The following is a 22,604-nucleotide window of genomic DNA, read 5'->3' as shown; positions in this document are numbered from 1 at the left end:
TTACGCAAGGTTGTGAATTCCCCGCGGCTCGTCCTTTTATAGGCTCCGAGCGTTCAGTTCAGCACCTTGGAGAGCTAAAGCCACTCGGTTATGTAACAAACTGGCGATGGAAGCTATTTTCTCACCCCGCAGAAATTATTTAAAAAAAAAAAATAGGCCAGCTAGGTTATAGGCTCTTCTAATTGCCGAAAAGTATTTCTGGGAAAAAAAATGGAATGTAATCAACGCTGCATAAGTCGGTCAAATATCCCTTTCGGAGGGGCGCATCAGCTTTGGCTCCTTTTCCCCTCCCTCGACGTTGCATTAAAAAAGAAAAAAAGAAATCTTTGAATAAATGAAGAATCCGCAATGCAATAGTGGGTCGTCAGATTGTGGCGTTTCTTTCCTCTTTGATCCGTCAGTCTCGGCTCAGAAATGCCGCTTCAGACGCTGTGGTCCTTCCCTCAGACCGACAGAAAAATGCGCACCGCTCCCCGTAGCCAACACTGCGCAGCGCAAGATGCTCGGGAACAGGAAAACGAAAAGAGAATTTCCTTTTCTCCTTCCCCTGTCGTTTGTTTGTTTTTTTGGCCTGTCTATATGTCCATCCAGACTCTCCTCCCCTCGGCAGCTTCTTGGACAGGGTTGGATGACACACGTCGCATCCCACGTCTCTTAAAGGGGTGTGGGCCTGGGGGTTACTCTACAGAAATCGTTATCAGTGTGCACCAAAGGGTTAGTAAACCAGCGTGACCGTGGCATATTCTCTGCTGCATGTAGGCTGTATCACACCGGGCTGCACGTAGAGCAGGCAGAGTGACAGATGATAAAGGTGAAACGATTTCTGTTCTAAACAGACTCTCGAAACGCACAGTGTACCCTCCGTTTAAATTTGTGACCAGCTGAGGTATTACACCTTCTGATAAACGATATTCTATGTACCTATATTTGGTCAAATCACACACACACACACACACACACACACACACAAACTCTGTGTGATATATATATAGTTTAAAAATACATTCATTTTCAAAATAACATGGATGATGAACAGTATTTCATTAATTAATTATGCGCATTGTAGCAGTGGAGTGATGTTTAAATCAATATTGACATCTGTATGTATGTCATGAAACCACTTAAATTCATCATTTTAGTAACAGAGATATTTGAAATTCATAATATGTTAAATTGGTCACTCCACTGTAAATGCTCTCCGATTTTTTGGAAACATTATTTTTTTAAAAGTTACAGTCCTTGGTCTCCCCGAATATTGTCTTTACATAAACGAAGAACCTGTGAATCTTAAAAATAAAAGTCATTCAGACGTGAATTATTTTTATGTCTTTTATTATGGCACAACATTTCATTACAACACTTGGTGTTTTGGCGCAGCAGCAGCAGGTGGAGGGGCCTGCAGTCTCTTTGTTCTCCGTTGATGCCACAACGATTTCTGTGTGTATGCGGTGCAGAGATGGTACCCAGATCTCACAAAAAAAAAAAAAGCATAAATGTATTTGTGCTGGCCATGTCTGCCGACTGTGAAGTGTAACGAAGGGTTAGTCTCTGTCATTTATGTATTTCAATTTTGTATTCTGTATTTCTTGGATTGTATCTTTGTAATTGTGAATTAATAGAATAAAAATACTAAAGAGGAAAATGAAACGTGCAAAAAAAAAAAAAGACGCCCGGCTCTGACAGAGCATGCTCAGCCTACTCGCAACACGTGACGTAGGCGGAAATGTAGCCACGTCTTCAGTGAAAAGGAGGAACTTAGATGCAGGAAGCTTTTCAGGGACTACACTTCAGTGGGAGTACTTCAGAAAACACAACAGTAAGTGAATTAAAAACAATATGTGCACCGCACAGTGCAGGCTCTGGTTTAAAAGCAATGCGGTTATTGTAGCGTCTTGGGTTTGTGTGTCTTAATGCGATTTTCTGTCACTTATTTTACTGGGGAGAAGTGAGTTGGTCTGCCATTCATTTCACTGTTTCATTTTATTGAGCTTATCTTTTTAGTAGGCTGCATACTTTGCCCTTATTGCTGTCATTGTTCAGTCCAGTCGTATTTCTTTCAGTGGGAGTTTTTAGCCGATGAGCTGATTCATTATGTTTTAAATGTGATTAAAAAAAACATTTCATTAAAGTCGGGATTGTTCAGATTGAGGCTGGGTGATATGACCTCAAATCAAAACCACGAGTAACGGTTATCTTATTCATATATTTTATATAGTCCTCATATATACGCATCAACAGAAATTTTATTTACCAACCCTTTGGAAAAAAAAAAAACGCCGGACTACTAAACGTGACTGAGGTTATATACATTATTATTTCAAAATCGATTACATTCATACCTCCTGTTTCTATAGATTTGACCATGTCACTTTTCCGAATACGATGTTGTTTATTATTGCAAATAAAATTATTATGACTTTGGTTTATCTTTTTAATAGTTCTGTTTAATACCGTTAAAGTGTATGTTGGATAAATTAATCCTGAGAGCCCTTCAGTCTTTGGTAACAAAATTCTCCCAGAAAGCTTTTTCAAATTTAAATGTAGCCCCAATGCCTCTGAAAAAAACTGATACAGCTTTTAAAGCTTTGGGTATCTGGCATATGATTTTAGCAGTTTAGCTGCTAGTAATGAAAAGAAGAGGGCAAATCAGGTAATCTTGACATATGCCCCATTTCACATCTAATCTCTTTGTAGTTCCTGACTAGAGTAAAACTGTACTTGTTATTTCTTAACCTCAGTTTCAACGTTGAAACAATATTAATACACTCATAAATCCCTGTAGTGTTTGAGTTTATCAAAAACTCGAAGTCCAGAAATAATATAATGCCATTATCATCTAACCACTGTGCATTATCCAACAGATCTGGATATTATGTGTTTTGAAGAAAGCCAGATTGCATTTCACTAATGATTTTTATCCAAACCAGTTTTAAGTCTATTAGCTAGTGCATGAGTAAATGTTTTATAATCAACATTAAGTAATGTAATTGACCTTAAATTATCAGTAATTGTTTTATCCTTACTTGGTTTTGGTATTAAAGTAATTACTCTTTGCCTCATTGTTATTAAAAGCGAGTTATTCTGTATGCATTCTTGCATAAATCTTGTCCTGGTGACCTTCCCAAGGCCATGATTTTTTATTTTTTATAGTGGCATCAAGTTCCTCAATTTTCTTTTCAGAGTCACATTTATTTTTCAGGTGTTGATCAATTTGACAAATAACTGGCTTTAGCTTAAAAAAAAAAAAAAAAAAACATAGTGGAGCCCTACAGCCAGGTCATGTTTGTAAATGAGAACTGGTTCGCGAACATTTTAAAATAAAGTTGTTTTTTTTAAGAAAAAAATCAGTGTGCCAGCCGCCTGACCCCTGCTTGCCTGCGGCAGTCACAGCATTAAGGTTATGGGTTAGGGTAGGGTCTTGCACTACTGATTGCGCCATGTGGACCACTGAGCTACTAATCCCATTTTCATTACTGTTAATTGTTTTGCCAAGCAAAACAAAAAAAAATTTTAATGGCACTTGTTGCGTTTTATTGCATCAGAGGTGGTTGAGCAAGAAATGATTTAAAATTATGATGATTTGAGATGGAATGACCATTTCCCTCACTGTTTGATAGCTGTCCAAGCAAACATTTACTTTCAGGGAGCATTCTTAAAGGCTTAAATGCACTCCCTGAAGATTTCTTCTATAACTTAAAAAAAAAAAAAAAAAAAAAGCAAACATACCTAGAACGTTCTCTAAAAGTCTGGTGTTTGCAAACTTTCTAGGGGTTGTTTTGTAAAACCTTTATTTAACTGTCATGAAACATTTCCTCAAGGTTATTTTGTGAAACTTTAAAGAGGAACTTCAGGGGGAACATTCTCTAAAAACAAAACCTTGTACCAAATGAAATCTCTGGAGAACATTTTTGGAATATTCCCTGTTACATGTTACACGAAAATCTGTAAAAAATGAGGGAACCTTTAGTTCAGCATTCCTCCAAACATTCCACTGGTTGCTGAGATTTTATTAAAAAAAATGATCTGTTTACAGTTTATAACAGGTTAAAGTTGGTTTACTTTCAAACCACTAAAATGTATATATTATTATTGTATGTATCAGTCATTTGTATCCCCCTAATTTTACTGCGTAATAAGAACTTTATACGTCAATAATTTAAGTAAGGTTAAAATTACAGGGTTTTGATTAAAAAATAAGTAATGTACATTGTTGATTTGCTACTTCTTATTTAACTAATGGACCTTAGCATTTTCTCTGCCACTGAGTGATGATTTTCTGATGTGTTTCAGTGATGGCCCAGTTTCAGGAAGTTTCAAAGCAGTCCAGTTTGCATCCAAAGCCTGCAGGGCTTGTTTTGCAGTATGGTACTGCTGGCTTCAGGACCAATGCCAAACAGCTGGACCACATCATGTTCAGGATGGGTCTGCTGGCCACACTCCGCTCAAAAAAGACCAAAGCCACCATCGGTGTCATGGTTACTGCATCACACAACCCTGAGGTTAGACAGAGATTCATAAGTATAAATATCTATGGTTACGTTTCATCATAAATTAAAACTTCAGCCAATTCCTCTTCCTGACTTGTCATGTCTGTGCTTGTGTAGGAAGACAACGGGGTGAAGCTGATTGACCCGATGGGTGAGATGGTGACACCAGACTGGGAGGGGTATGCCACCCAGCTGGCCAATGCAGATCAGGAAGATTTGCTCACTGCTCTGAAGGACATTATAGAGAAGGAGGCCATTAACATGAGTCAGGAGGCTAATGTATTTTTGGGAAAAGACACTAGGTATAAAATCTTACCTAGTCCCGCTACAAACAGATTAATAAAGAACTTGATTAAACATAAATTTGTTTGTAGGGGTAGAATAGGCTCTTCACATTCATGTCCTCTGCCTGTAGGAGCAGCAGCGCCAGCCTTTCACAGGCAGTGTTGGATGGAGTTTCTGCCCTTGATGGTCACAGCAAAGGTAAGTAAGCAAAATTGATCCCTAAAAGACATTCCTCTGATTGGTTGCCCCTCGCCTTGGTTCAATAAAAACCAGAGAAAATAATAAAAAACATAACCAACCTATGTTTTTATATATAAATATATATATATATATATAAAATATATATGTTCAGAAATGTATTAGTTCCATGCTTTGCTTGGCTAATTTCTTATTGTTCGTGCCTCTTCTTGCTCCTTATCTGCCATTTTATCCTTTCCGTCTGTCCTCTCAGACTATGGTTTGGTGACCACCCCTCAGCTTCACTACATGGTCTGCTGTCAAAACACACAGGGTAAATATGGAGAAGCCACAGTGGAAGGATACTACAGAAAATTCTGCCAAGCTTTCATTCAGCTCACTAAGAATGTAAGAAAACAGGTTTTGCCACGTGCTGTGATGTTCCTGCATTCAGTCACTGTATATTTGATTACATGGGTGTGTTTTTACAATACATTCATTTATCCAGGAATTACTCCTTTCTTCCTCGCCTCCATGTTTATCTTTTCATTAGACATCCAACCGTACGGATGACCAGAAGCATCTCTGCCTAGATGGTGCTAATGGCATCGGAGCCCTGAAGGTACGCGAGATGGAGAGTCACCTGAAGAAAGAGCTCCAGATTTCTCTTTTTAATGATGGCAGCAAAGGAAAGCTGAACCACCAATGTGGAGCCGACTTTGTGAAAGTGCAGCAAAAAACCCCAACAGGTGCGACCAGATGGCAGTCCCACATGTTTTCATGCTTTTCAGAAGTGTGGAGCAAAGATCAGACTGATCAAAGCAAAACAGTGCAGGCATTATTAATCTGCATATTGCTACAGTAAAGACTTATTTTCAGTCATAACATGTTTTTTATTCTAATTTATTGTTCCCTGTAATCAGATGTCTTACAGCAAAAGTGTGAAAAGAATTTGTGAGCTCTATTTTGCATCGCTTTTCTTTCTCCCTTGAAGGCATTGAGATTAACCCAGGAGAGCGATGCTGTTCCTTTGATGGCGATGCTGACCGAGTAGTTTATTACTACACTGACTCTGAAGGAACATTTCACCTGCTGGATGGAGACAAGATGGCTACACTCATCAGCACATTTCTTAAAGAGCTGCTCACTCAGGTATACTTTCAAAAACAACAAACATGTTAATGACATACAGGCACACACTTCCTAAAAAAATTTTTGTTTTGGTTTTGTTTGTTTCCCCTTTGAATGGACAGGCTGGACTAGACTTGAAGATAGCAGTGGTGCAAACTGCTTATGCTAATGGAAGCTCAACACACTATCTGGAGAACACTATGAAGGTGACAAAAAAAGTCCACAGACAGTGCAGTTGTGTTATTTTGTGTTTATGTGTATAGAAAGGAAAGTTCTCACAGACATATGTGACACTCAGGTCATAGTGAGATGTACAAAGACTGGAGTGAAGCATCTTCATCACGTAGCCCAGGAGTTTGACGTTGGAGTGTACTTTGAGGCCAATGGCCACGGAACTGTGAGTACACACACAGACACACACGCTTAAATCCACTGAAAAATCATCAGTAAGACCTACCTGCCCAGCTGTTCCTATAAATCAAAAGTAGCATGTTTTAAGTGTTTTGTGTCATGTTGTGTGTTGTGTTGTGGCCAGGTGTTGTTCAGTAAGGCAGCTGAAGAGAAAATCCAGCAGCTGGCTGAGGACCCCAACATCAACGATGAGAGGAAGAGAGCAGCTCTCCTGCTGAAGAACACAATCAACGTCATCAACCAGGCACGCTCACACAGACATCCATGTTGAACGGAGGTCATGCAAACACTGGAGCTCTGTTGTTCATGTTGATATTTCTTTTAAAGACTGTAGGAGATGCCATTTCTGACATGCTGCTGATTGAAGCCATACTAGCCATCAAAGGGATGACTGTCCAGCAGTGGGAAACCATCTATAGCGACCTACCAAACAGGCAGCTTAAAGTCAAGGTACTCATATTGTACAGTTATGTATTTTAACCAGGGTATCAAGTATGGTTGACTGAGGCCTGCAAGTGTATCAAGGAAAGAATGCATTACTGTACATTTCATTCATGCCATGGTATGGTGTGGTATGTTCTCAGTACCAATACTATGCAAATATGCTGTGCATGTTATATGCAGTTATAGGTTGTGGTTCTTGATTTATTTGGTTTTTTTTTTTGTCTTTTTATATCCTGTAGGTATCAGACCGCAGGGTGATAGACACAACAGATGCAGAGCGGCGGGCGGTGAGCCCAGCAGGCCTGCAGGAGGCCATCGACAATTTAGTGAAGAAGTACAGACAGGCTCGCTCCTTCGTGAGGCCCTCTGGCACCGAGGATGTCGTGAGAGTTTACGCAGAGGCAGACACACAGGTGAGAAATCTTATTCTTTTTTTTCCCCCAGTCTTCTGTTATTGACAGTGTTACTACCAGTGTTACTGTTGTTAAAAACATATGGAACGGATTGTGTTGTGAATAATGTTGTGGCTCTCTGTGTTGTGTTTTAGGAGAGTGCTGATGCCCTGGCACATGAAGTCAGCCTTGCAGTGTATCACCTTGCTGGGGGAGTCGGGGATGAACCCAAACCACTGCATTAGAAGCATATTCACAGAAACACACCATATTTATCAGAATTGATCAGAATTACAGAATTGCTGATTGTTTTTTTTGTTTTAAGTTGGGTGATACTAAATGATTTTATAAAGTCTTTTTTTTTCCTCTGTATTTCTCTATAACTGTGATGAAAGGTTGGGGGAATTATTTATATATAAAACTTAAACTGTCAAATAACTGCGGTTTTTCATGAGGGTTGGCATTTTGCTTGGTATCAAATCAAATCTTTTTGTGCAATTATATTAAAGTATTCCTTTGGTTTTCATAAAATCATGAAAGTTTATAAGATGGTTGAAGGAGCGGTGCTGCTATTAGTTTAAATAAATACTGGAAAAGGAAAAAGAGGGGCGTGTATTTTATTATTACGATGAAGTAACACTGTAATAGCATTTTATGATTGAAATGAAAACCACAATTGTGCTTGCTTGCTGTTTATTTTTGTTACTTTCAAAGACATGTTCATAACACACAGGAGGGTTAAATAAGCAGAAGCTGATGCCGAGTTGGGACCAGGCAGAGCAGAGTGACGGCACACAGGATATAGTCAAAAAGATTCACACAATTAATGGTTTATTCTTCATCTGTGTCATCAGCTGCTCCTGAAATGATGATAGTGCACTCCTGTGTGTTACTCTCATAGGTGTCCTCATCTGTATTTACTGTTCTGGGGAAAGGGGAGATCAGAAGAAGAATGTGATTACTGCATTGTTTGGTCACTGCAGATTTGACTGAAAGTATTTCAGGTCTCGTGTGTTATCCAGCATGTGCCAAAGCCACCCTCTACCTGATGAGGACCGTCTTCCTCTCAGACATTACTGTTGCCTGTTTCTCTAAGTTACCATCAGCCTGGGTGTCTAATGAGGCCACTCCCACTTGACCAGCACCTGCAGCTCTCTCTGTGCCCCTACTGCTTGTGTCACTGGGAGATCCATCCAGCTTTGAAGGTGCTGAAAGAGCACATGTGCTATCACTGGAAAGGAGTTGCAAGCCTCCAGTCAAAGAGAGGTTTCGGACCATGGTGCTCAGGCGGCTGTCTTCCCCCTCAATCAGTTTTCTAAAATATAAACAGAAGGAAAGAAAGGTAAAATTCTTACAAACAAAACTGAAAGTAGATGCAGCAATTTAGTGAAATGGGCAGACATACATGGAAATGCAGTATGTAAGACAAAAACAGCTTGTTCAATTCTAATGAGCTTGAAATCAGTATTTGGTATGGCCACCTTTATTCTTCAACACAGCCTGAACTCTCTTTGATGGCTTTTTTGTCATTCTTTCAGTTCTTCTTTGGATGTTGGCTGCCTTTTGTTCTGTTTTCTGTCGAGATAATCCTACATGGCTTCAATAATGTTGAGGTTCGGGCTCTGGGGAGGCCAATCCATGACTGATAGTGTTCCACTGTATGCCACCAGGTATGCTTTTATTCCATTGGCAGTGTGTTTGGGATCATTGTTATGCTGAAAATTTTTTACCACATGGTATTTCATTGTCCAAACTGCAGCTCTTGTGGGGTGTTCCCAGTCTGCATTGGTCAGTATCTATCTAAGTGGTCCAAGGAAAGAACAGTGGTGAATCAGCGAAGAGGTCATGGGTGGCAAAGGCACACTGATGCACATGGGGAGTGAAGGCTGGCCCATGTGGTCCAATCCAACAGATGAGTTACTGTAGCTTAAATTGCCAAAAAAGGTAATGCTGGTTCTGATATAAAACTGTCAGAATACACTGCATTACAGTTTGTTGGGGCTGTATAGCTGCAGACCAGTCAGAGTGCCCATGCTGACCCCTGTCCATCATTGAAACCACCAACAATGGGCATGTGAGCATCAGAATTGGACCACAGAGCGGAAGAAGATGGCCTGGTCTGATCAATCACATTTTATTTTAATCACATGGATGGCCAGGTGCATGTGCATTGCTTACCCGTGGAACACCTGGCAGCAGGATGCACTATGGGAAGAAGGCAAGCCAGCAGAGGCAGTGTGATGCTTTGGGCAATGTTCTGCTGGGAAACCTTGGGACCTACCACCCACCTACCTAAGTACTGCTGCAGACCGTGTACGCCCTTTGATGGAAACTGTATTCCCTGATGGCTGTGGCCTCTTTCAGCAGGATAATGCTCCCTGCCCCAAAGCAAAAATGGTTCAGGAATGGTTTGAGGAGCACAGCAACAAGTTTGAGGTGCTGACATGGCTCCAAATTCCCCAGATCTCAATGGGATGTGCTGGACAAGCAAGTCCGATTTATAAAGCTTTACAGCACTTAAAGGATCTGTTGCTAACATCTTTGTGCCAAATACCACAGCACACTTTCAGAGGTCTAGTGGAGTCCATGCCTCGGTAGGTCAAGGCTGTTTTGGCAGCAAAAGGGAGACCAACACAACATTAGGCAGGTGGCCATAATATTTGGTTGACTGATGTACACACATGTGTTCAAGTGTTTTAAGAGTTTAGCACTTAAAACCTAATGTAATGCTTTGTTCACCTGTAGGTGGTGATCTCAACCTCCAGAGTCATCTTGAGATTCAGGAGGTTCTGATATTCTCGCAGCAGCAGAGCAATCTTTTCCTTGCTCACCTTCAGATCCACTTTAATTGCCTCTATGTGATCCTGTGGAAACAGATCAGAGGAGTATGGTTATATTGTGACCAGGCCATGGGATAATAAGAAAATATCTCTTTATAAGTCTGTCAGTTAGTTACCTCTAAGTCCTTTTCCTCTTTCTTATATTGCTCCAATCTATCCTGGATCTGGGCCTCCAAATATTCATTTCTTGTCTTCAATGCCTCCAGCTCATGTTCTTTATTAAGGATCTAATTGTACACATAAATATATTGAGCACTTTTTAAGCAGAAAAGTTGTAGAACCAACCCAAACTAGAACAGAAAATAATACTCACGTTCTTCTTATAAGCAGCAATTTCCTCTCTCATACTTCGACCACTTTGAATGTGTTCACTGGAGGTGTTATTAAGATCCTGAAACTTGGTTCTATACCAAGTCTCCATTTCCTGGACAACACAGAAAGAAATGCAAAGAAATATAGAGCTGGGCTACAAATTCTCCAAAGTCAGAGCATACTTCAGCTTAATAGTTTCCATTTACCTCCAGGTTTTTGGCAGCAATGCTGTCATACTGCGACTGAATCTGTCTGAGGGCAGAGGAAAGGTCTGGAAGGCCAAAGGTGATGTCCACTTTAGAGGATGCTGAAGTGATCCGCAGCATCAGCTCCTCAATTTCCTTGCAGTGGATCAGAAACAAAAATGCTAAATGAAGTAGAAACATTTGTGGTGCTATTAAAGCAGGTTCATTCCACTACTTTGCCCCACAAATTAGTTAGAACTTGCCTGTTTAACTTTCTATGAGGTCTTCAAGCCATATGGATAACTACCATGTTTATGGTCTTATACTAGCCATCAACATGGGCTGGATTTGAGTATAACCAGCCACTTAACAGCCCATTAAACCACTAATGAAAACATTAATGGCATCCAACCACAAATTGCTGATGCATATACACAGGGGGGCTGTTATGAGTTACCTCTTTGTGAACTCTCTGCAGGAAGGTGAGTTGAACCTCCAGGCTTTCCAACTGCCTCTCCAGTGTAATCCGGGCTGAGGTTGCTTTGTCCACATTCTGAGAAAAACAGAAACGACAGGGACATAAAAGACATTTATTTTCATGAGCAATTATGCTAAATGGCTTTATTCAAAGTATGGGACTTTGCAAAGTGACTTTTCAGTGTGTCATACATACCGGACGTAGAGCCTCAATCTCATACTCTGTCTTCTTCCTGGCCTCCAAAGCTTCATTATATTTAGTCTTCAGCGTGTCCAACTGGCCCAACATCGCCTTCTTGGCTGCCAAAGACACATTCTGTACAGGCCACAGATACAACAGTCAAACTCTTGTAGAATAGAAAAACTGAGCAAATAAAGGGGTGAAATGGTGCAACAGTGGCCAGAATAATGAACCATAACAGATCTCTCAGTTTGCCACATAAAAAGTCACTTAACAGCCTCTCTCACCCTCTGCGTTCTCATTTCCTCTGCATCCCTGTTTAGTTCCTTCAGCTGAGCCCAGATGATGTGTCGTAGCTTCTTCTCAGGGCCTCAATCTCAGCCTCCAGCTGCTTGTTTTTTGACTCCAATGTTCTCACCTAAAGCAGGAAAGCCAGGATGCAGAAACCTACTTAATTATTAGTAGGCTGAAAGTTAAAAAAAAAACTCAATTACAATGTGCCACCATTTCAGCTCAAAGAATTATGAAGCACTATGGGTGCTAAATTAAGTGACATTTTAACATTCAGACATTAAGAAATGAACAAAAGAGACCAACAAGAAAATAGACTTATATGTATGTGTTAGTTTTTATTATTATGCTTCTGTGTTTATATGGGTGGATTGCTGATTACCTTTTCAATATACACTGTCAGACGATTATTGAGGGCAACCATCTCTTGCCTTTCATGGGTGCGAGCCGATATAAAGGCCTGGTTCTCTGCTGCAGCTGCAGCCAGGTCCAGTTCTGGCTCACCACCCATGGATATACCAAAGCACAGAGCTCCCATACTCATACTGCTACAGAAACAGAAACAACATCCAGTAGAAGATTTAAAAACAGGATTTATTGTGATTCACTCACACACGCCATTGTGAGTTTTTTGTTTTTGGCTGAAAATTATTATTGATGGTTTGTTTCACACTTCTTTAAAAGGTAAATCTGAACACAAGTGACATAAATAAATTTTTACACGTGACCCACCTGGTCAGTCGTGCCTTGTTATTGTGAGCCCTGCGCCCCATCGTCCCACCACTTCGAGTGAAGCTGGCTGATCGGTGGCAGGTCTCCCTGCGGGTGGGAGATTGACTGGACATCTGCAGCTGGCATACAGAACTGGCAGCCAAAGTCCCCTCGAAATGACGGCGGTATGAAGACATCCTCTCTGGACTGCGGCTCATGGTGGCAGATTTGAAACTCGTGCAACTTCAGCTGAAGACTGGAAACTGGTCACTTACTTTTTCTCCCAGTCTGTGCTGGGGTCTTATATCCTCCTCAGCCCTTCCCTCAGCACCTACAGTGGAATGTAGAACCTTCCCAACCAAAGGGTGCATGTCCCTACAAACATCTGTCAAGCTTACGCCAAGTAATTTATTAGACCTATAGACTGCTGAAAGACTATTAATGACAATGATGAGATCATTTTCAGCTGACCTACTTGGAAAGGTTCATTAAATGCAATGTGTGTCTCTGCATTGCCCTGAAATCTGAATTTAGAGTCTATATACTTGAATACTTACAGCAATACTGTATATTTATTGTATAAACACAGAAGGGATGGAAGGACAGATTTAGAACCACTGACACTTCTTACTGTTTTTTTTTTTTTGGTATTGTATCTGTTGATTGTTTCTTTTTTACTAGTTTTAATTGAATCAGACTAGTTAAATGTAAAATGTCAAATGAGACTTGTCACTGTACCATTAATTCAGTGATATTCACCTCACAGACTGCTGTACGCGTTTGAATAATGTTGCTTTAGCCACAATTTTAATTAAAATTTGTATACTACTCAAATGAACACTTGCTGAAGAAGAAGAAAAATGTTACTTTTTACATTTTAAAGCATTTTAAATATAATCCGGAACCACTCCCTTTAGTTTTCCGGAAGGTTTTCGGTGTTACTCTAGCGTCTGCTTAGCCTAACTACTTTCCATCTGTTATTCGCTCCTTTACAAGCGAGTAAAAATCTATTTAAAGCTTACGTCTCTACCTCAGCTGCTGCGAAATGGCGGGGAACTTCTGGCAGAGTTCTCATTAGTAAGTTTTCATTAAAATTTCAACGTGTTACACCTTTATTTGATAATTCGCCGTCTTTGTTGTGAGGCCTAGCTGTGTTTGCGGATGCATCGTAACGGCGACGCTAACAGCTTCTCCTGCGCTGCTGTTACGCTATAAAATAGCCAATATAAATAAAGATTGAGAGAAAGCCCAGTAAGGTTAAATATGCTATAAAAAGGTAATCATGCAAGCTTTTTTCTTTCTTTCTTTCTTTTTTTTCTGTTATTGTGAGGGACAGCAGTGCGGGCGGCTAACGCGTAGCTTTATGTGGTTACTGTTGTCCTGCCCGCTAGCTTCATTGCTCACATTTTGATGTGAGTGGTTTGAAACGATATTGTTTTGTTTATCTGTTAAAGTCTGCAGTGGGTCCTGGATAAACAGGACCTGATGAAAGAGCGCCAGAAGGACCTGAAGTTTCTCACAGAAGAGGAGTACTGGAAGCTGCAGATTTTCTTCGCCAACGGTATTTGTTAGATTTGCCTAATTATAATTTATGTTACCGATGTACGCTATTTGCGCTCTCTCTACAGTCCATCCGTATTGAACGATGTAGATAATAACATAGTCTTCAATTTTTTCAGTATTTAATTCTGTGTCTTTCAGTGATCCAGGCTTTAGGTGAGCACCTGAAGCTTCGTCAGCAGGTCATTGCTACCGCAACTGTTTACTTTAAACGCTTCTATGCCAGGTAAGAAGTCGTAATAGATGAAAATATAATTCAGATAACGTATCCATCCATTTTCTTCCACTTATCCAATTCAGGGTCTTAGGGTGAGAGGCAGAGTGCAAGGACAGGTCGCCCATCTATCACAGGGTTAACACATATAGACAGACAACCATTCACATTCACACCTCCAGTCAATTTAGAATCAGCAGTCGACCTAACCACATGCATGTCTTTGGACTGTGGAAGGAAGCCAGAGTACCTATAGAGAAATGCAGTGTTAGTAAAAATATATCATCATTCTGATTTTGTTTTTTTCCGTTTTACTCATACGGTCAGCTACTTGTTTTTTATGAATAAAGTACAAACTTTAAACCTTGAGCTAGTGCAAACCTTCCCTTTTTTCCCTTCATGCTTTTGTATTTTAACTCACAAACTGTTTTCTCATTGTCTTGGTCTGAAGTCATATATATATATATATATATATATATATATATATATATATATATATATATATATATATATATATATAATTTGTTTTTTTTTTTCTTTTTTTTCTTTATTTATTTTTAAAGTGGATAGCACGCATTCTCATTACCTGAAATGCACCATGTTGATATATGGGTAGAGCGTGTATGAGATGAGATGCATGGCATCTTCTCCCCATTGGTGAATTCTCCAGACAGCTACCAGGCCCTGTTCTCCCATGGGCTAAATCAGACATTTGTAGTCTGCAGCTGGTGGACTAAAGGCCATTTAATGTATGGTCTGAATGCATCCTCTGGATAATGTCTTGGAAGGTTCAAGATTCCAGTGGTTGTAGGGAAAAAGTGTAGTGGGCTTCACGGTAAGCTAATCTCCAATATATATACTATATGGACAAAAGCACTGAGCCACCTACACCAATTGGAGCTGTTCCGCCATAGGAACCGATGACGCAAAGTTCAAGGTGCACAGATTTTGTGCTGATGTTAATGCCAGAGGAGGTTTGAGTCAGCAGAGAGTTTGCAACTTTTACACTCAATGGACCTCAGCACTCGGCGACCTCACGCAACAAAGACACTTAGTGTTTTAGTTGCTGAGGCTTCTAAACATTTATACTTTGCATTAATGCCACTTGAAGATGATTGTAGAATATCTAATTGCAATAAACTGGCTTGTTGCAACAGTGACATCCTGTTGCAGTACTGTGCTTGAATGAATTGATCTCTTTAGAACAACCCATTCTTTCACAAATGTTTGTAAAGGCAGACTGTATGGCAAATCTCTGCTAGTCCAACAGGAAAGTAAATTTCTATGTCTTCTTTGTAGGTATTCTTTGAAAAGTATAGATCCAGTTCTCATGGCCCCTACCTGTGTTTTCCTGGCTTCTAAAGTTGAGGTATGGTCTGTGGTGCCAGTTGAGCATGAAAGTCCTTACTGTCTCAGCTTCCCACTTAGTAGCTTGTCTGAGCTTAATCATTTATGTCCTCTTAGGAATTTGGAGTTGTATCCAATACCAGGCTGATCTCTGCAGCAACATCTGTGTGTAAGTGACTGTTCAGTAACATTTTCTCTAAATGGAAACATAAATTGTGTTTCTCCTGCAGTGTTGGCTGTATAATCACATTTTGTTTGGTTCTCCAACAGTGAAAACAAGATTTTCCTTTGCCTTTCCAAAGGAGTTCCCCTACAGAATGAATCATGTAAGAAAAATACAGTTTTAGCAGTTAACATTTTTTTATTATTATTGCAAAAATCAGTAAATACAAAACCATAATAATGAAAGATAAAGTAATGTTTTTATAATGGTCAAGTGTCTGTTTTGAGTTTTTGTGGTAAATTGCACAGGACAGAAACTCTCCATTAAATCATGGTTTATCTTTAAGAAGTGCATTTGACATGCAAAATATTTAAATTAAAAGTCTTATCTAAAGGATATTTTAGTAAAGCAGAGATGGAGAAAAAAATGGATACGATTTGATGACAAACCATTCAAAAAACCCTGTGCATCACATTTAACTGTTTTTCTGCAGTAATTTATGCACCTCCGTGCTGCATTATAACATACCAAGAATGTCTTGCACTATATCACACTGTTGCAACATTAGTGTCAATCAATATGTGAGATTCCTCAGCTAATGTTCGCACCCTTGTGATGAAAACTCAGTTACTGTGAGAGATTGCTTTGTATTGTGTGCAGCAATACACACAGTTGACCTGCACAGCATCTCTCATTGTGGTGGCAAGTGCAGTGAGCTGCCAGAATATTATTTATCCAGCATCACTGCAGGGTTTCCAGGACATCACCAGTGCTGCTCTGACATGCCCTCTGTCCAGAAAGCTGTCTAAATTATTATTTATAGAGGGCCACCGTGAAGTGATAAAAGGAGGGAGTGGTTCCCACAGCAGGGATTGAGTTTGCAGGGTGCTGTGACTCAAACATAATTTTTTGTCTGCTTTTGCAGACATGGTAAAATAGAGTAACGGTAGCACACAGACAAGAGCAGCGATAAAAGCTGTAGTGTTTGGGAGTCAGATTTTTCTTTACTCATCTACATTTGTGATGCAGCACATGATAAGCCAGGCAACAATGCAGCCCAAGAATCCTTTGTTCACAAAAACATCTGATCAATGATGTAATCAGGTGTAAGTGCAAATGTCTCTCAAAACTATATCAGAAGAATTTAGCTTATTGAACAGTTCTGATGCATATACTGCAAATAATGCACTGTTTTGCCACAAATCCTCAAACTGTCATAAATTTTCTTTGGAATATCGTTGAAATACACTTCTCAAAAAAATTAATGGAACACTTTGAAAACACATCACATCTCAGTGGGGGAAAATTGTGCTGGATATCTATACTGATATGGACTGGGTAATGTGTTAGGAATGAAAGGCTATGACATCGTTTGATGGAAATTAAAATTATCAGATAGAGCTTAGAGCTAAATTCAAAGACACCCCAAAAATCAGTGAAAAAATTATGCAGCATGTATGCATGCCTGACAACGTTGGGGCATGCTCCTAATGAGATGATGGATGTCGTGCACCAGGAGGAACCCAGGACCCATTGCACCAGTGTAGGGTCTGACAATGGGTCCAAGGCTTTCATCCTGATACCTGATGACAGTCAGGGTGCTGTTGCCTAGTCTGTAGAGGTCTGTGCATCCCTCTATGCCTCCCCAGACGTCACTGACTCACCACCAAATGGGTCATGCTGAACGATGTTACAGGCATCATAACTTTGTCCATGGCTTCTCCAGACCCTTTTACGTCTGTCACGTGTTCGGGGTGAACCTGCTGTTATCTCTGAAAAACACAGCGTACCAGTGATGGAGCTGCCAATTCTGGTATTCTCTAAGAAAATGCCAATCAAGTTCCACAGTGCTGGGCAGTATGCACAGGGTCTACTAGAGGACATCGGGCCTTCAGGCCACCCTCATGAACTGATTGTTTGGTCAGAGGCAGTCATACCAGTGGCCTGCTGGAGGCCATTTTTTAGGACTCCGGCAGTGCTCATCCTGTTCCTCCTTGCACAAAGGAGCAGATGCTGTTCCCGCTGATGGGTTAAGGACCTTCTATGGCCCTGTCCAACTGTCCTAGCGTAACTGCCTGTCTCCTTGAATCTCTTGAGACTGTGCTGGGAGAGACAGCAAACCTGGCAATGACACATATTGATGTGCCATCCTGGAGGAACTGAACTACCTGTGAGTCCAGGTCCAGGTCTCACCTCATGCTACCAGTAGTGACACAGACCCCAGCCATATGCAAAAATAGTGAAAAAAAACAAAAGATGAGGAAAAAAATTTCAGTGGCCTCCACCTGTAAAAGCATTCCTGTTTTGGGGGTTGTCTCATTCTTACTACTCTAGTGCACCTGTTGTTAATTTTATTAACGCTGAAGTAGCTGAAACTGATTAACAACTCCCTCTGCTGCTTAACTGGCCAGATCAATGTCCCAGACATTAAGTGGAATTGATGTTATACTCTGATTCAAGTGCTCTTTAAAATTTTTTGAGCAGTGTAGTTTGTAGTGTCTGACACGTGTCCTGAACCCAGGTCTGCTTTGTGTCTTTGCAGATATTAGAATGTGAGTTTTATCTTTTGGAGCTGATGGTGAGTACAGAAAGCTTTGTATCTTTGCTACTGGTTTAACAGTGCTATGTTGATGATTTATTGATGAAGTTTTTTGTTTCAGGACTGCTGCCTGATTGTGTACCACCCCTACAGACCATTGTTGCAGTATGTGCAGGATATGGGACAGGAGGACATGCTGCTGCCCCTGGCCTGGTATGACACCATCTGCTTGACATTTGTTGCTTTTTGTTTGTTTGATTTAGTTATTTTTGTGTGTCTTCACTCTGTCTATCCTGTCGTGTCTTTGTACCAGGCGAATAGTGAATGACACGTACAGGACAGATCTGTGTTTGCTCTACCCTCCTTTCATGATAGCCCTGGGTAAGAGTTGTCCCCATGCATTTCAGATTGTTCTGTAATATGATTACTGACTTTAAATAAGCATTAACCTGATCAGTTCTTCTTTTCCTCCCACAGCTTGTCTGCATGTTGCCTGTGTGGTGCAGCAGAAAGATGCCAGACAGTGGTTTGCAGAGCTCTCGGTTGACATGGACAAAGTTAGTTTGATATCTTTTTGAGTGTTGTAAAAATGTACCCATTCATACATACACTCATGAGGTTCCCCACACTGTGATCAGACCCATTATTTCTATTTTGAGTGGAGTGATTATAACTTTGTTTCCAGTTTGCCACCGTAAATGCTGATCGGTTTCCTGCCTTCAAGCAGTTATGAGCTATCATGAGGTTGACTTGGTTATTAAAACTGCAGACACTTTCTTTTGTTACTTTTTTAACTTATTGTCGTCTGTGTTTTGTGCGAGTGTGTTCGACATAAATGTTCCATATACATGTAAAATAATGACATTTTTAGCGGATTTAGGCATGTAACACCCTGACGGACAGATCATATCATTCACTTAATATATAAATATTTTTACATTAAAAAAGGCTCATTTTATAAAGATTACAATATATTTTATATACAGGAAAATGACCCATTTTACTTACTTTTTTTTTTTTTTATTTTATAAATGGTGTCTTTGCCATAAGTTAACCTGTGTGTGTGTGTGTGTGTGTGTGTGTGTGTGTGTGTGTGTGTGTCTTTGTGAAGATCCTGGAGATTATCCGTGTTATTCTGAAGCTGTATGACCAGTGGAAAAATTTTGATGATAGAAAGGAGATAGCTGCTGTCCTAAACAAAATGCCAAAACCCAAACCACCTCCAAACAGGTATGCCTGGCTTCATACATTTTAAACTCACTCTCTAACACACACACACACACACACACACACATATATATATATATATATATATATATATATATATATATATATATATATATATATATATATATATATATATATATATCATGATTTCATTGAATGTAGTGTGTTTTGTTTTGTTTTTTTTTTTAAGGATTATATTGTAGAGGTATAAGGACAAACTCATGTACAGAAGTTGGGATGTTTGCTCATTGTGTAAAATGCAAATGAAAACCAAAAATGCAGTGATTTGATGCAGAGACAGATTTTTTTTTGGGGGGGGGGGGGGGGGGGGGTATAATATAGCCTCATTGATTTTAATTATCAGCACCCCCAAAAAACCTCAAAAAATTAGGTTAAAAGTCAAAATCCATTAAGCTGTTTGAGTATAAGGACCATCTAGTAGAGTTCACCATGCAAGACGGACAAGGCAAATAATCCAGTAATTTAGCAAATGGTAAATCACTGCATGGGCTCAGGAACACTTCTGAAACCCATTGTCACTGAACAGTTTGTTGCTGCATTCACAAATGCAAACTTAAAGTACTCAAGGAAGTTCTTGCTTGTTTCTGTGAAATATTGCCACATGGCAATCAGGATAAGCAGTAATTGTATCAGCTGTTATAAGTGCCAATACCAATATATTGGCAAATAGGAACTGTAAGCTCCCTGATGAATCGTCAGGCTTGAGTCGCCTGACGATAGTTGTTTTCTTTTAAACAACTAGTGTTTTTAATTGCTGTTGGTCTGCTTTCATCAGTACAGCATGTGCTTTGACTGCTTGCTTTTTTTCTCAATGAGCTGTATGCTCCTAATTTTCTCTCTGTCTGCAGTGAGAGTGATCAGAGCTCCAATGGGAACCAAAGCAACTCATACAGCCAGTCTTAGCATGGCGTCTGTACTTCTGTGGAAATCCATAATGTTGACCTGGGGAGGAGGAGGAGGAAACAGTCACAATATTCATCTGAGTGAGATTCGTCTTCAACCGACCCCCAACAAACTGAGAGATGTCTTCACCTTTTCCTCCCTGTCTGGTCATTATGGGTTTCTGGACTGAGCAAGTGGGTGCGCTAAATCCTGCAGTGAACAGCCGATCACTGACAGCAAGCGTTGACGTCTCGATGAGGCTTTCTACTCTGACTTGAAATAAACTTAAAAGCTAAGGAACTTGTGGGGGGAATGGGGTGGGAGGGAATGTAGGGGAAACCTGATAGAGAGCAGATGCGATGGTTCAGTTGACACTTGTCATTGTGATGATCCTGACGTCCTTGAACAGCCCAGAGGAGCGAGTCTTTACACGCAGACCTCCGTGGGATTTGAGAAAAAAAAAAAACTTGATCACGAGTACTGTGCGTGTATGTGTGTGTCTGTGTACTACGTGTGAGCAGCCACTCTGGGTGGGTTTTAATTCCTCAGGGATTGCAGTAGACTTTTCTGTTAATTGATTTTGAGCTTAGAAAGTGGATCTGATTGGTTATCACCCTGTGCAGCTGTACTGTGATGGGATACACCTGCTCTGTAAAGTGTCTGTGCTGGCTGATGAGTAATCTGCAGCAGGAGAAATCCCAGGAGAGGCTTCTCTTTGAGGGCAGGAATGAGCTCTTTGAATATAAGAATTTACTGTTTTGAATCATGACAATTCCACCCCCTCCCTCCCAGCCCTCCTTTTGTAAATAGCCTTATGGTTCTTTTCTTTTCCCTTTCATGCTTTAGCTTATATAAGGAAACTTTGATGGAAATCATGAACTGTTGTGTGCTTCAGATAAAAGTGTCCCTGTAATTTTTTTTCCCCATTTACCCTTCTTTAGTTGTATAGTTTATCTATCTAAAACTATTGCTTTTAATTTTCAGTAAATCACAACTGATTTTATGTTTACCTGCAAGGTTTTGGTTGTACATTATTTTAATTTGCCCTCTGCCATCTATTTAATCACTGAGTTGTGGCAATATGTGTGTAAATGTCTATATTTTTGTGATGTAATACAGTGGGAGCTGTGTGTGTGGCTGTACTTAAAACAAGGTGCTTGAAAGCCTTACAAAATAAAAGCTGCTGGTTAAAGAGAAAGCCTTTCATCAAAGCACATTGTCCCCATTCAGGCGAACTATATAATGCGTTGGTATTGTTGCATATAATTCTTCTTTTGGTCCCTTTTTTTTTTTTTTCTTTTTTCTTTTCCTTCTAATGGAATAAAAACAGACATGACAGCAAATCCTTTGAGGCAAGTGGGATCCACCCTTGCTCTGCTTTGCCCTCTGGCCTTTTCCTCTCCTCTTCAGCACGCTCCATCTGTGGTTGCTGTTCACATGAAAATAGAAGGGCTTCATCCTACATGGATATTCCTACTTATAGTTAAAGGAAAAAGATGTTATTTTTAAATTAAGTAAAACTTCTGAAGGTCATTACAGTAATAAAGTGTATTGTCTGCTAAACAAAGTGGGTCATGTTTGTGTAATGGACTTTGAGGAATCTTCCAGATAAAGTCATATAAAGTCGTTTACCTAACAGCAGTGTCGGCTCAGCGCAGCTACTGTGGTAGGACCCCTAGTGGCAGTTACTAAGATTGACGTATTGAAATAAGGAAAGCGCACTGTGCACAGCTTGGAGTTCAGAGCATCAACATTAGAAAGTGACAATAAATTGCTTTACGCTTGTGAAAATTACACACAGGTCCAGGGTTTAGCTCTGGGTGTTGACACCTTGAAACTAAGGCCAATTCCCGTGACGTCACTTTAGCTGCATAAGAGAATTTCTGAGGACAGCGGAAGTAGTATTGTAAACTAAATGGTCTCCTTCAAAATAAAAGTCTAAAGTCTTGTTGACACGATTTAAAAAATGATTGTCAAATTAGAACTGACAAACTGCAGAAGTAAATATATTTAAAAGCGCTTCATCGTTACTACTTAATGATGAAGAACTGCATGTAACACATCTCTTGCGTAGCAACTGAGTACACGTGTTACAGATAGGTAATTAGGTTAAAATTCATGTAAACACTAGTAATTACGTTTTGTCAAAAAAAAAAAAAAACGTGGTGGCCTGTTTCACCACTGTTTTAAGTTTACCTTTTACAGCTTTAAAAGATTTCCCTATCTGTGGCACATCCATATATTTTGCGACCTTTTACTACCACAAATATAGTGTTATTTCTTTATTTTAGAACTTTTTTCTTTTACTTGTAGAAATTTTGTCTGCT

General features: G+C 39.9%; 4 protein-coding genes across 18 annotated transcripts in view; 2 read left to right on the top strand and 2 right to left on the bottom strand.

Annotated features, from left to right (window-relative positions):
* The window catches only part of LOC115773927 (clathrin coat assembly protein AP180), a 34,776-nt gene extending 34,095 nt beyond the window's left edge, over positions 1 to 681 (bottom strand). For 8 of the 15 annotated variants that reach the window (XR_004019139.1, XM_030720865.1, XM_030720864.1 and 5 more), the window contains exon 1: positions 5 to 679. The gene's annotated coding sequence lies outside the window, so the exon portion shown is untranslated. Of the gene's footprint in view, positions 1 to 4 lie in introns of all 15 variants that reach the window. The other 7 variants (XR_004019140.1, XM_030720868.1, XM_030720873.1 and 4 more) reach the window with 3 other exon arrangements.
* A 1,043-nt stretch (positions 682 to 1,724) lies between these two features.
* Positions 1,725 to 7,887, top strand: pgm3 (phosphoglucomutase 3). The gene is made up of 13 exons (XM_030721829.1): positions 1,725 to 1,816; positions 4,291 to 4,499; positions 4,605 to 4,789; positions 4,903 to 4,970; positions 5,224 to 5,357; positions 5,503 to 5,698; positions 5,944 to 6,101; positions 6,203 to 6,286; positions 6,379 to 6,477; positions 6,616 to 6,735; positions 6,819 to 6,941; positions 7,175 to 7,348; positions 7,483 to 7,887. Coding segments are annotated over exons 1-13 (1,641 nt in total). The 5' UTR covers positions 1,725 to 1,815; the 3' UTR covers positions 7,573 to 7,887.
* Positions 7,888 to 8,013: 126 nt separating this feature from the next.
* LOC115774723 (glial fibrillary acidic protein) lies at positions 8,014 to 12,584 on the bottom strand. Its single transcript, XM_075074353.1, is given in 12 exon segments — positions 8,014 to 8,252; positions 8,373 to 8,642; positions 10,067 to 10,191; positions 10,284 to 10,394; positions 10,481 to 10,591; positions 10,686 to 10,820; positions 11,122 to 11,217; positions 11,338 to 11,457; positions 11,610 to 11,659; positions 11,662 to 11,740; positions 11,996 to 12,161; positions 12,346 to 12,584. Coding segments are annotated over 12 exon segments (1,554 nt in total). The 5' UTR covers positions 12,543 to 12,584; the 3' UTR covers positions 8,014 to 8,158.
* Positions 12,585 to 13,263: 679 nt separating this feature from the next.
* Positions 13,264 to 20,730, top strand: ccnc (cyclin C). Its single transcript, XM_030721287.1, has 12 exons — positions 13,264 to 13,401; positions 13,779 to 13,885; positions 14,026 to 14,110; positions 15,398 to 15,467; positions 15,563 to 15,614; positions 15,716 to 15,771; positions 18,151 to 18,186; positions 18,269 to 18,360; positions 18,461 to 18,528; positions 18,625 to 18,704; positions 19,259 to 19,377; positions 20,244 to 20,730. The coding sequence occupies exons 1-12, from the start codon at positions 13,370 to 13,372 to the stop codon at positions 20,296 to 20,298; spliced, it is 852 nt and encodes a 283-aa protein (XP_030577147.1). The 5' UTR covers positions 13,264 to 13,369; the 3' UTR covers positions 20,299 to 20,730.
* The last annotated feature ends 1,874 nt before the right edge of the window (positions 20,731 to 22,604 follow it).

This window comes from Archocentrus centrarchus, chromosome 24 (assembly GCF_007364275.1).
Source record: "Archocentrus centrarchus isolate MPI-CPG fArcCen1 chromosome 24, fArcCen1, whole genome shotgun sequence".
NCBI lineage: Eukaryota > Metazoa > Chordata > Actinopteri > Cichliformes > Cichlidae > Archocentrus > Archocentrus centrarchus.
Note: the sequence above shows the minus strand (reverse complement) of the source record. Positions and strands in the feature narration are given on the sequence as shown.

Excerpts from the sequence above, each read along its gene's own strand:
- pgm3 (XM_030721829.1), top strand. Across the intron at positions 4,971-5,223 it reads CCTTGATGGTCACAGCAAAG|ACTATGGTTTGGTGACCACC; the intron begins GTAAGTAAGCAA and ends CTGTCCTCTCAG. Across the intron at positions 6,102-6,202 it reads TTAAAGAGCTGCTCACTCAG|GCTGGACTAGACTTGAAGAT; the intron begins GTATACTTTCAA and ends TTGAATGGACAG.
- ccnc (XM_030721287.1), top strand. The coding sequence starts at position 13,370 with ATGGCGGGGAACTTCTGGCAGAGTTCTCATTA. Across the intron at positions 13,886-14,025 it reads GCAGATTTTCTTCGCCAACG|TGATCCAGGCTTTAGGTGAG; the intron begins GTATTTGTTAGA and ends TGTGTCTTTCAG. Across the intron at positions 15,615-15,715 it reads CTCTGCAGCAACATCTGTGT|TGAAAACAAGATTTTCCTTT; the intron begins GTAAGTGACTGT and ends GTTCTCCAACAG.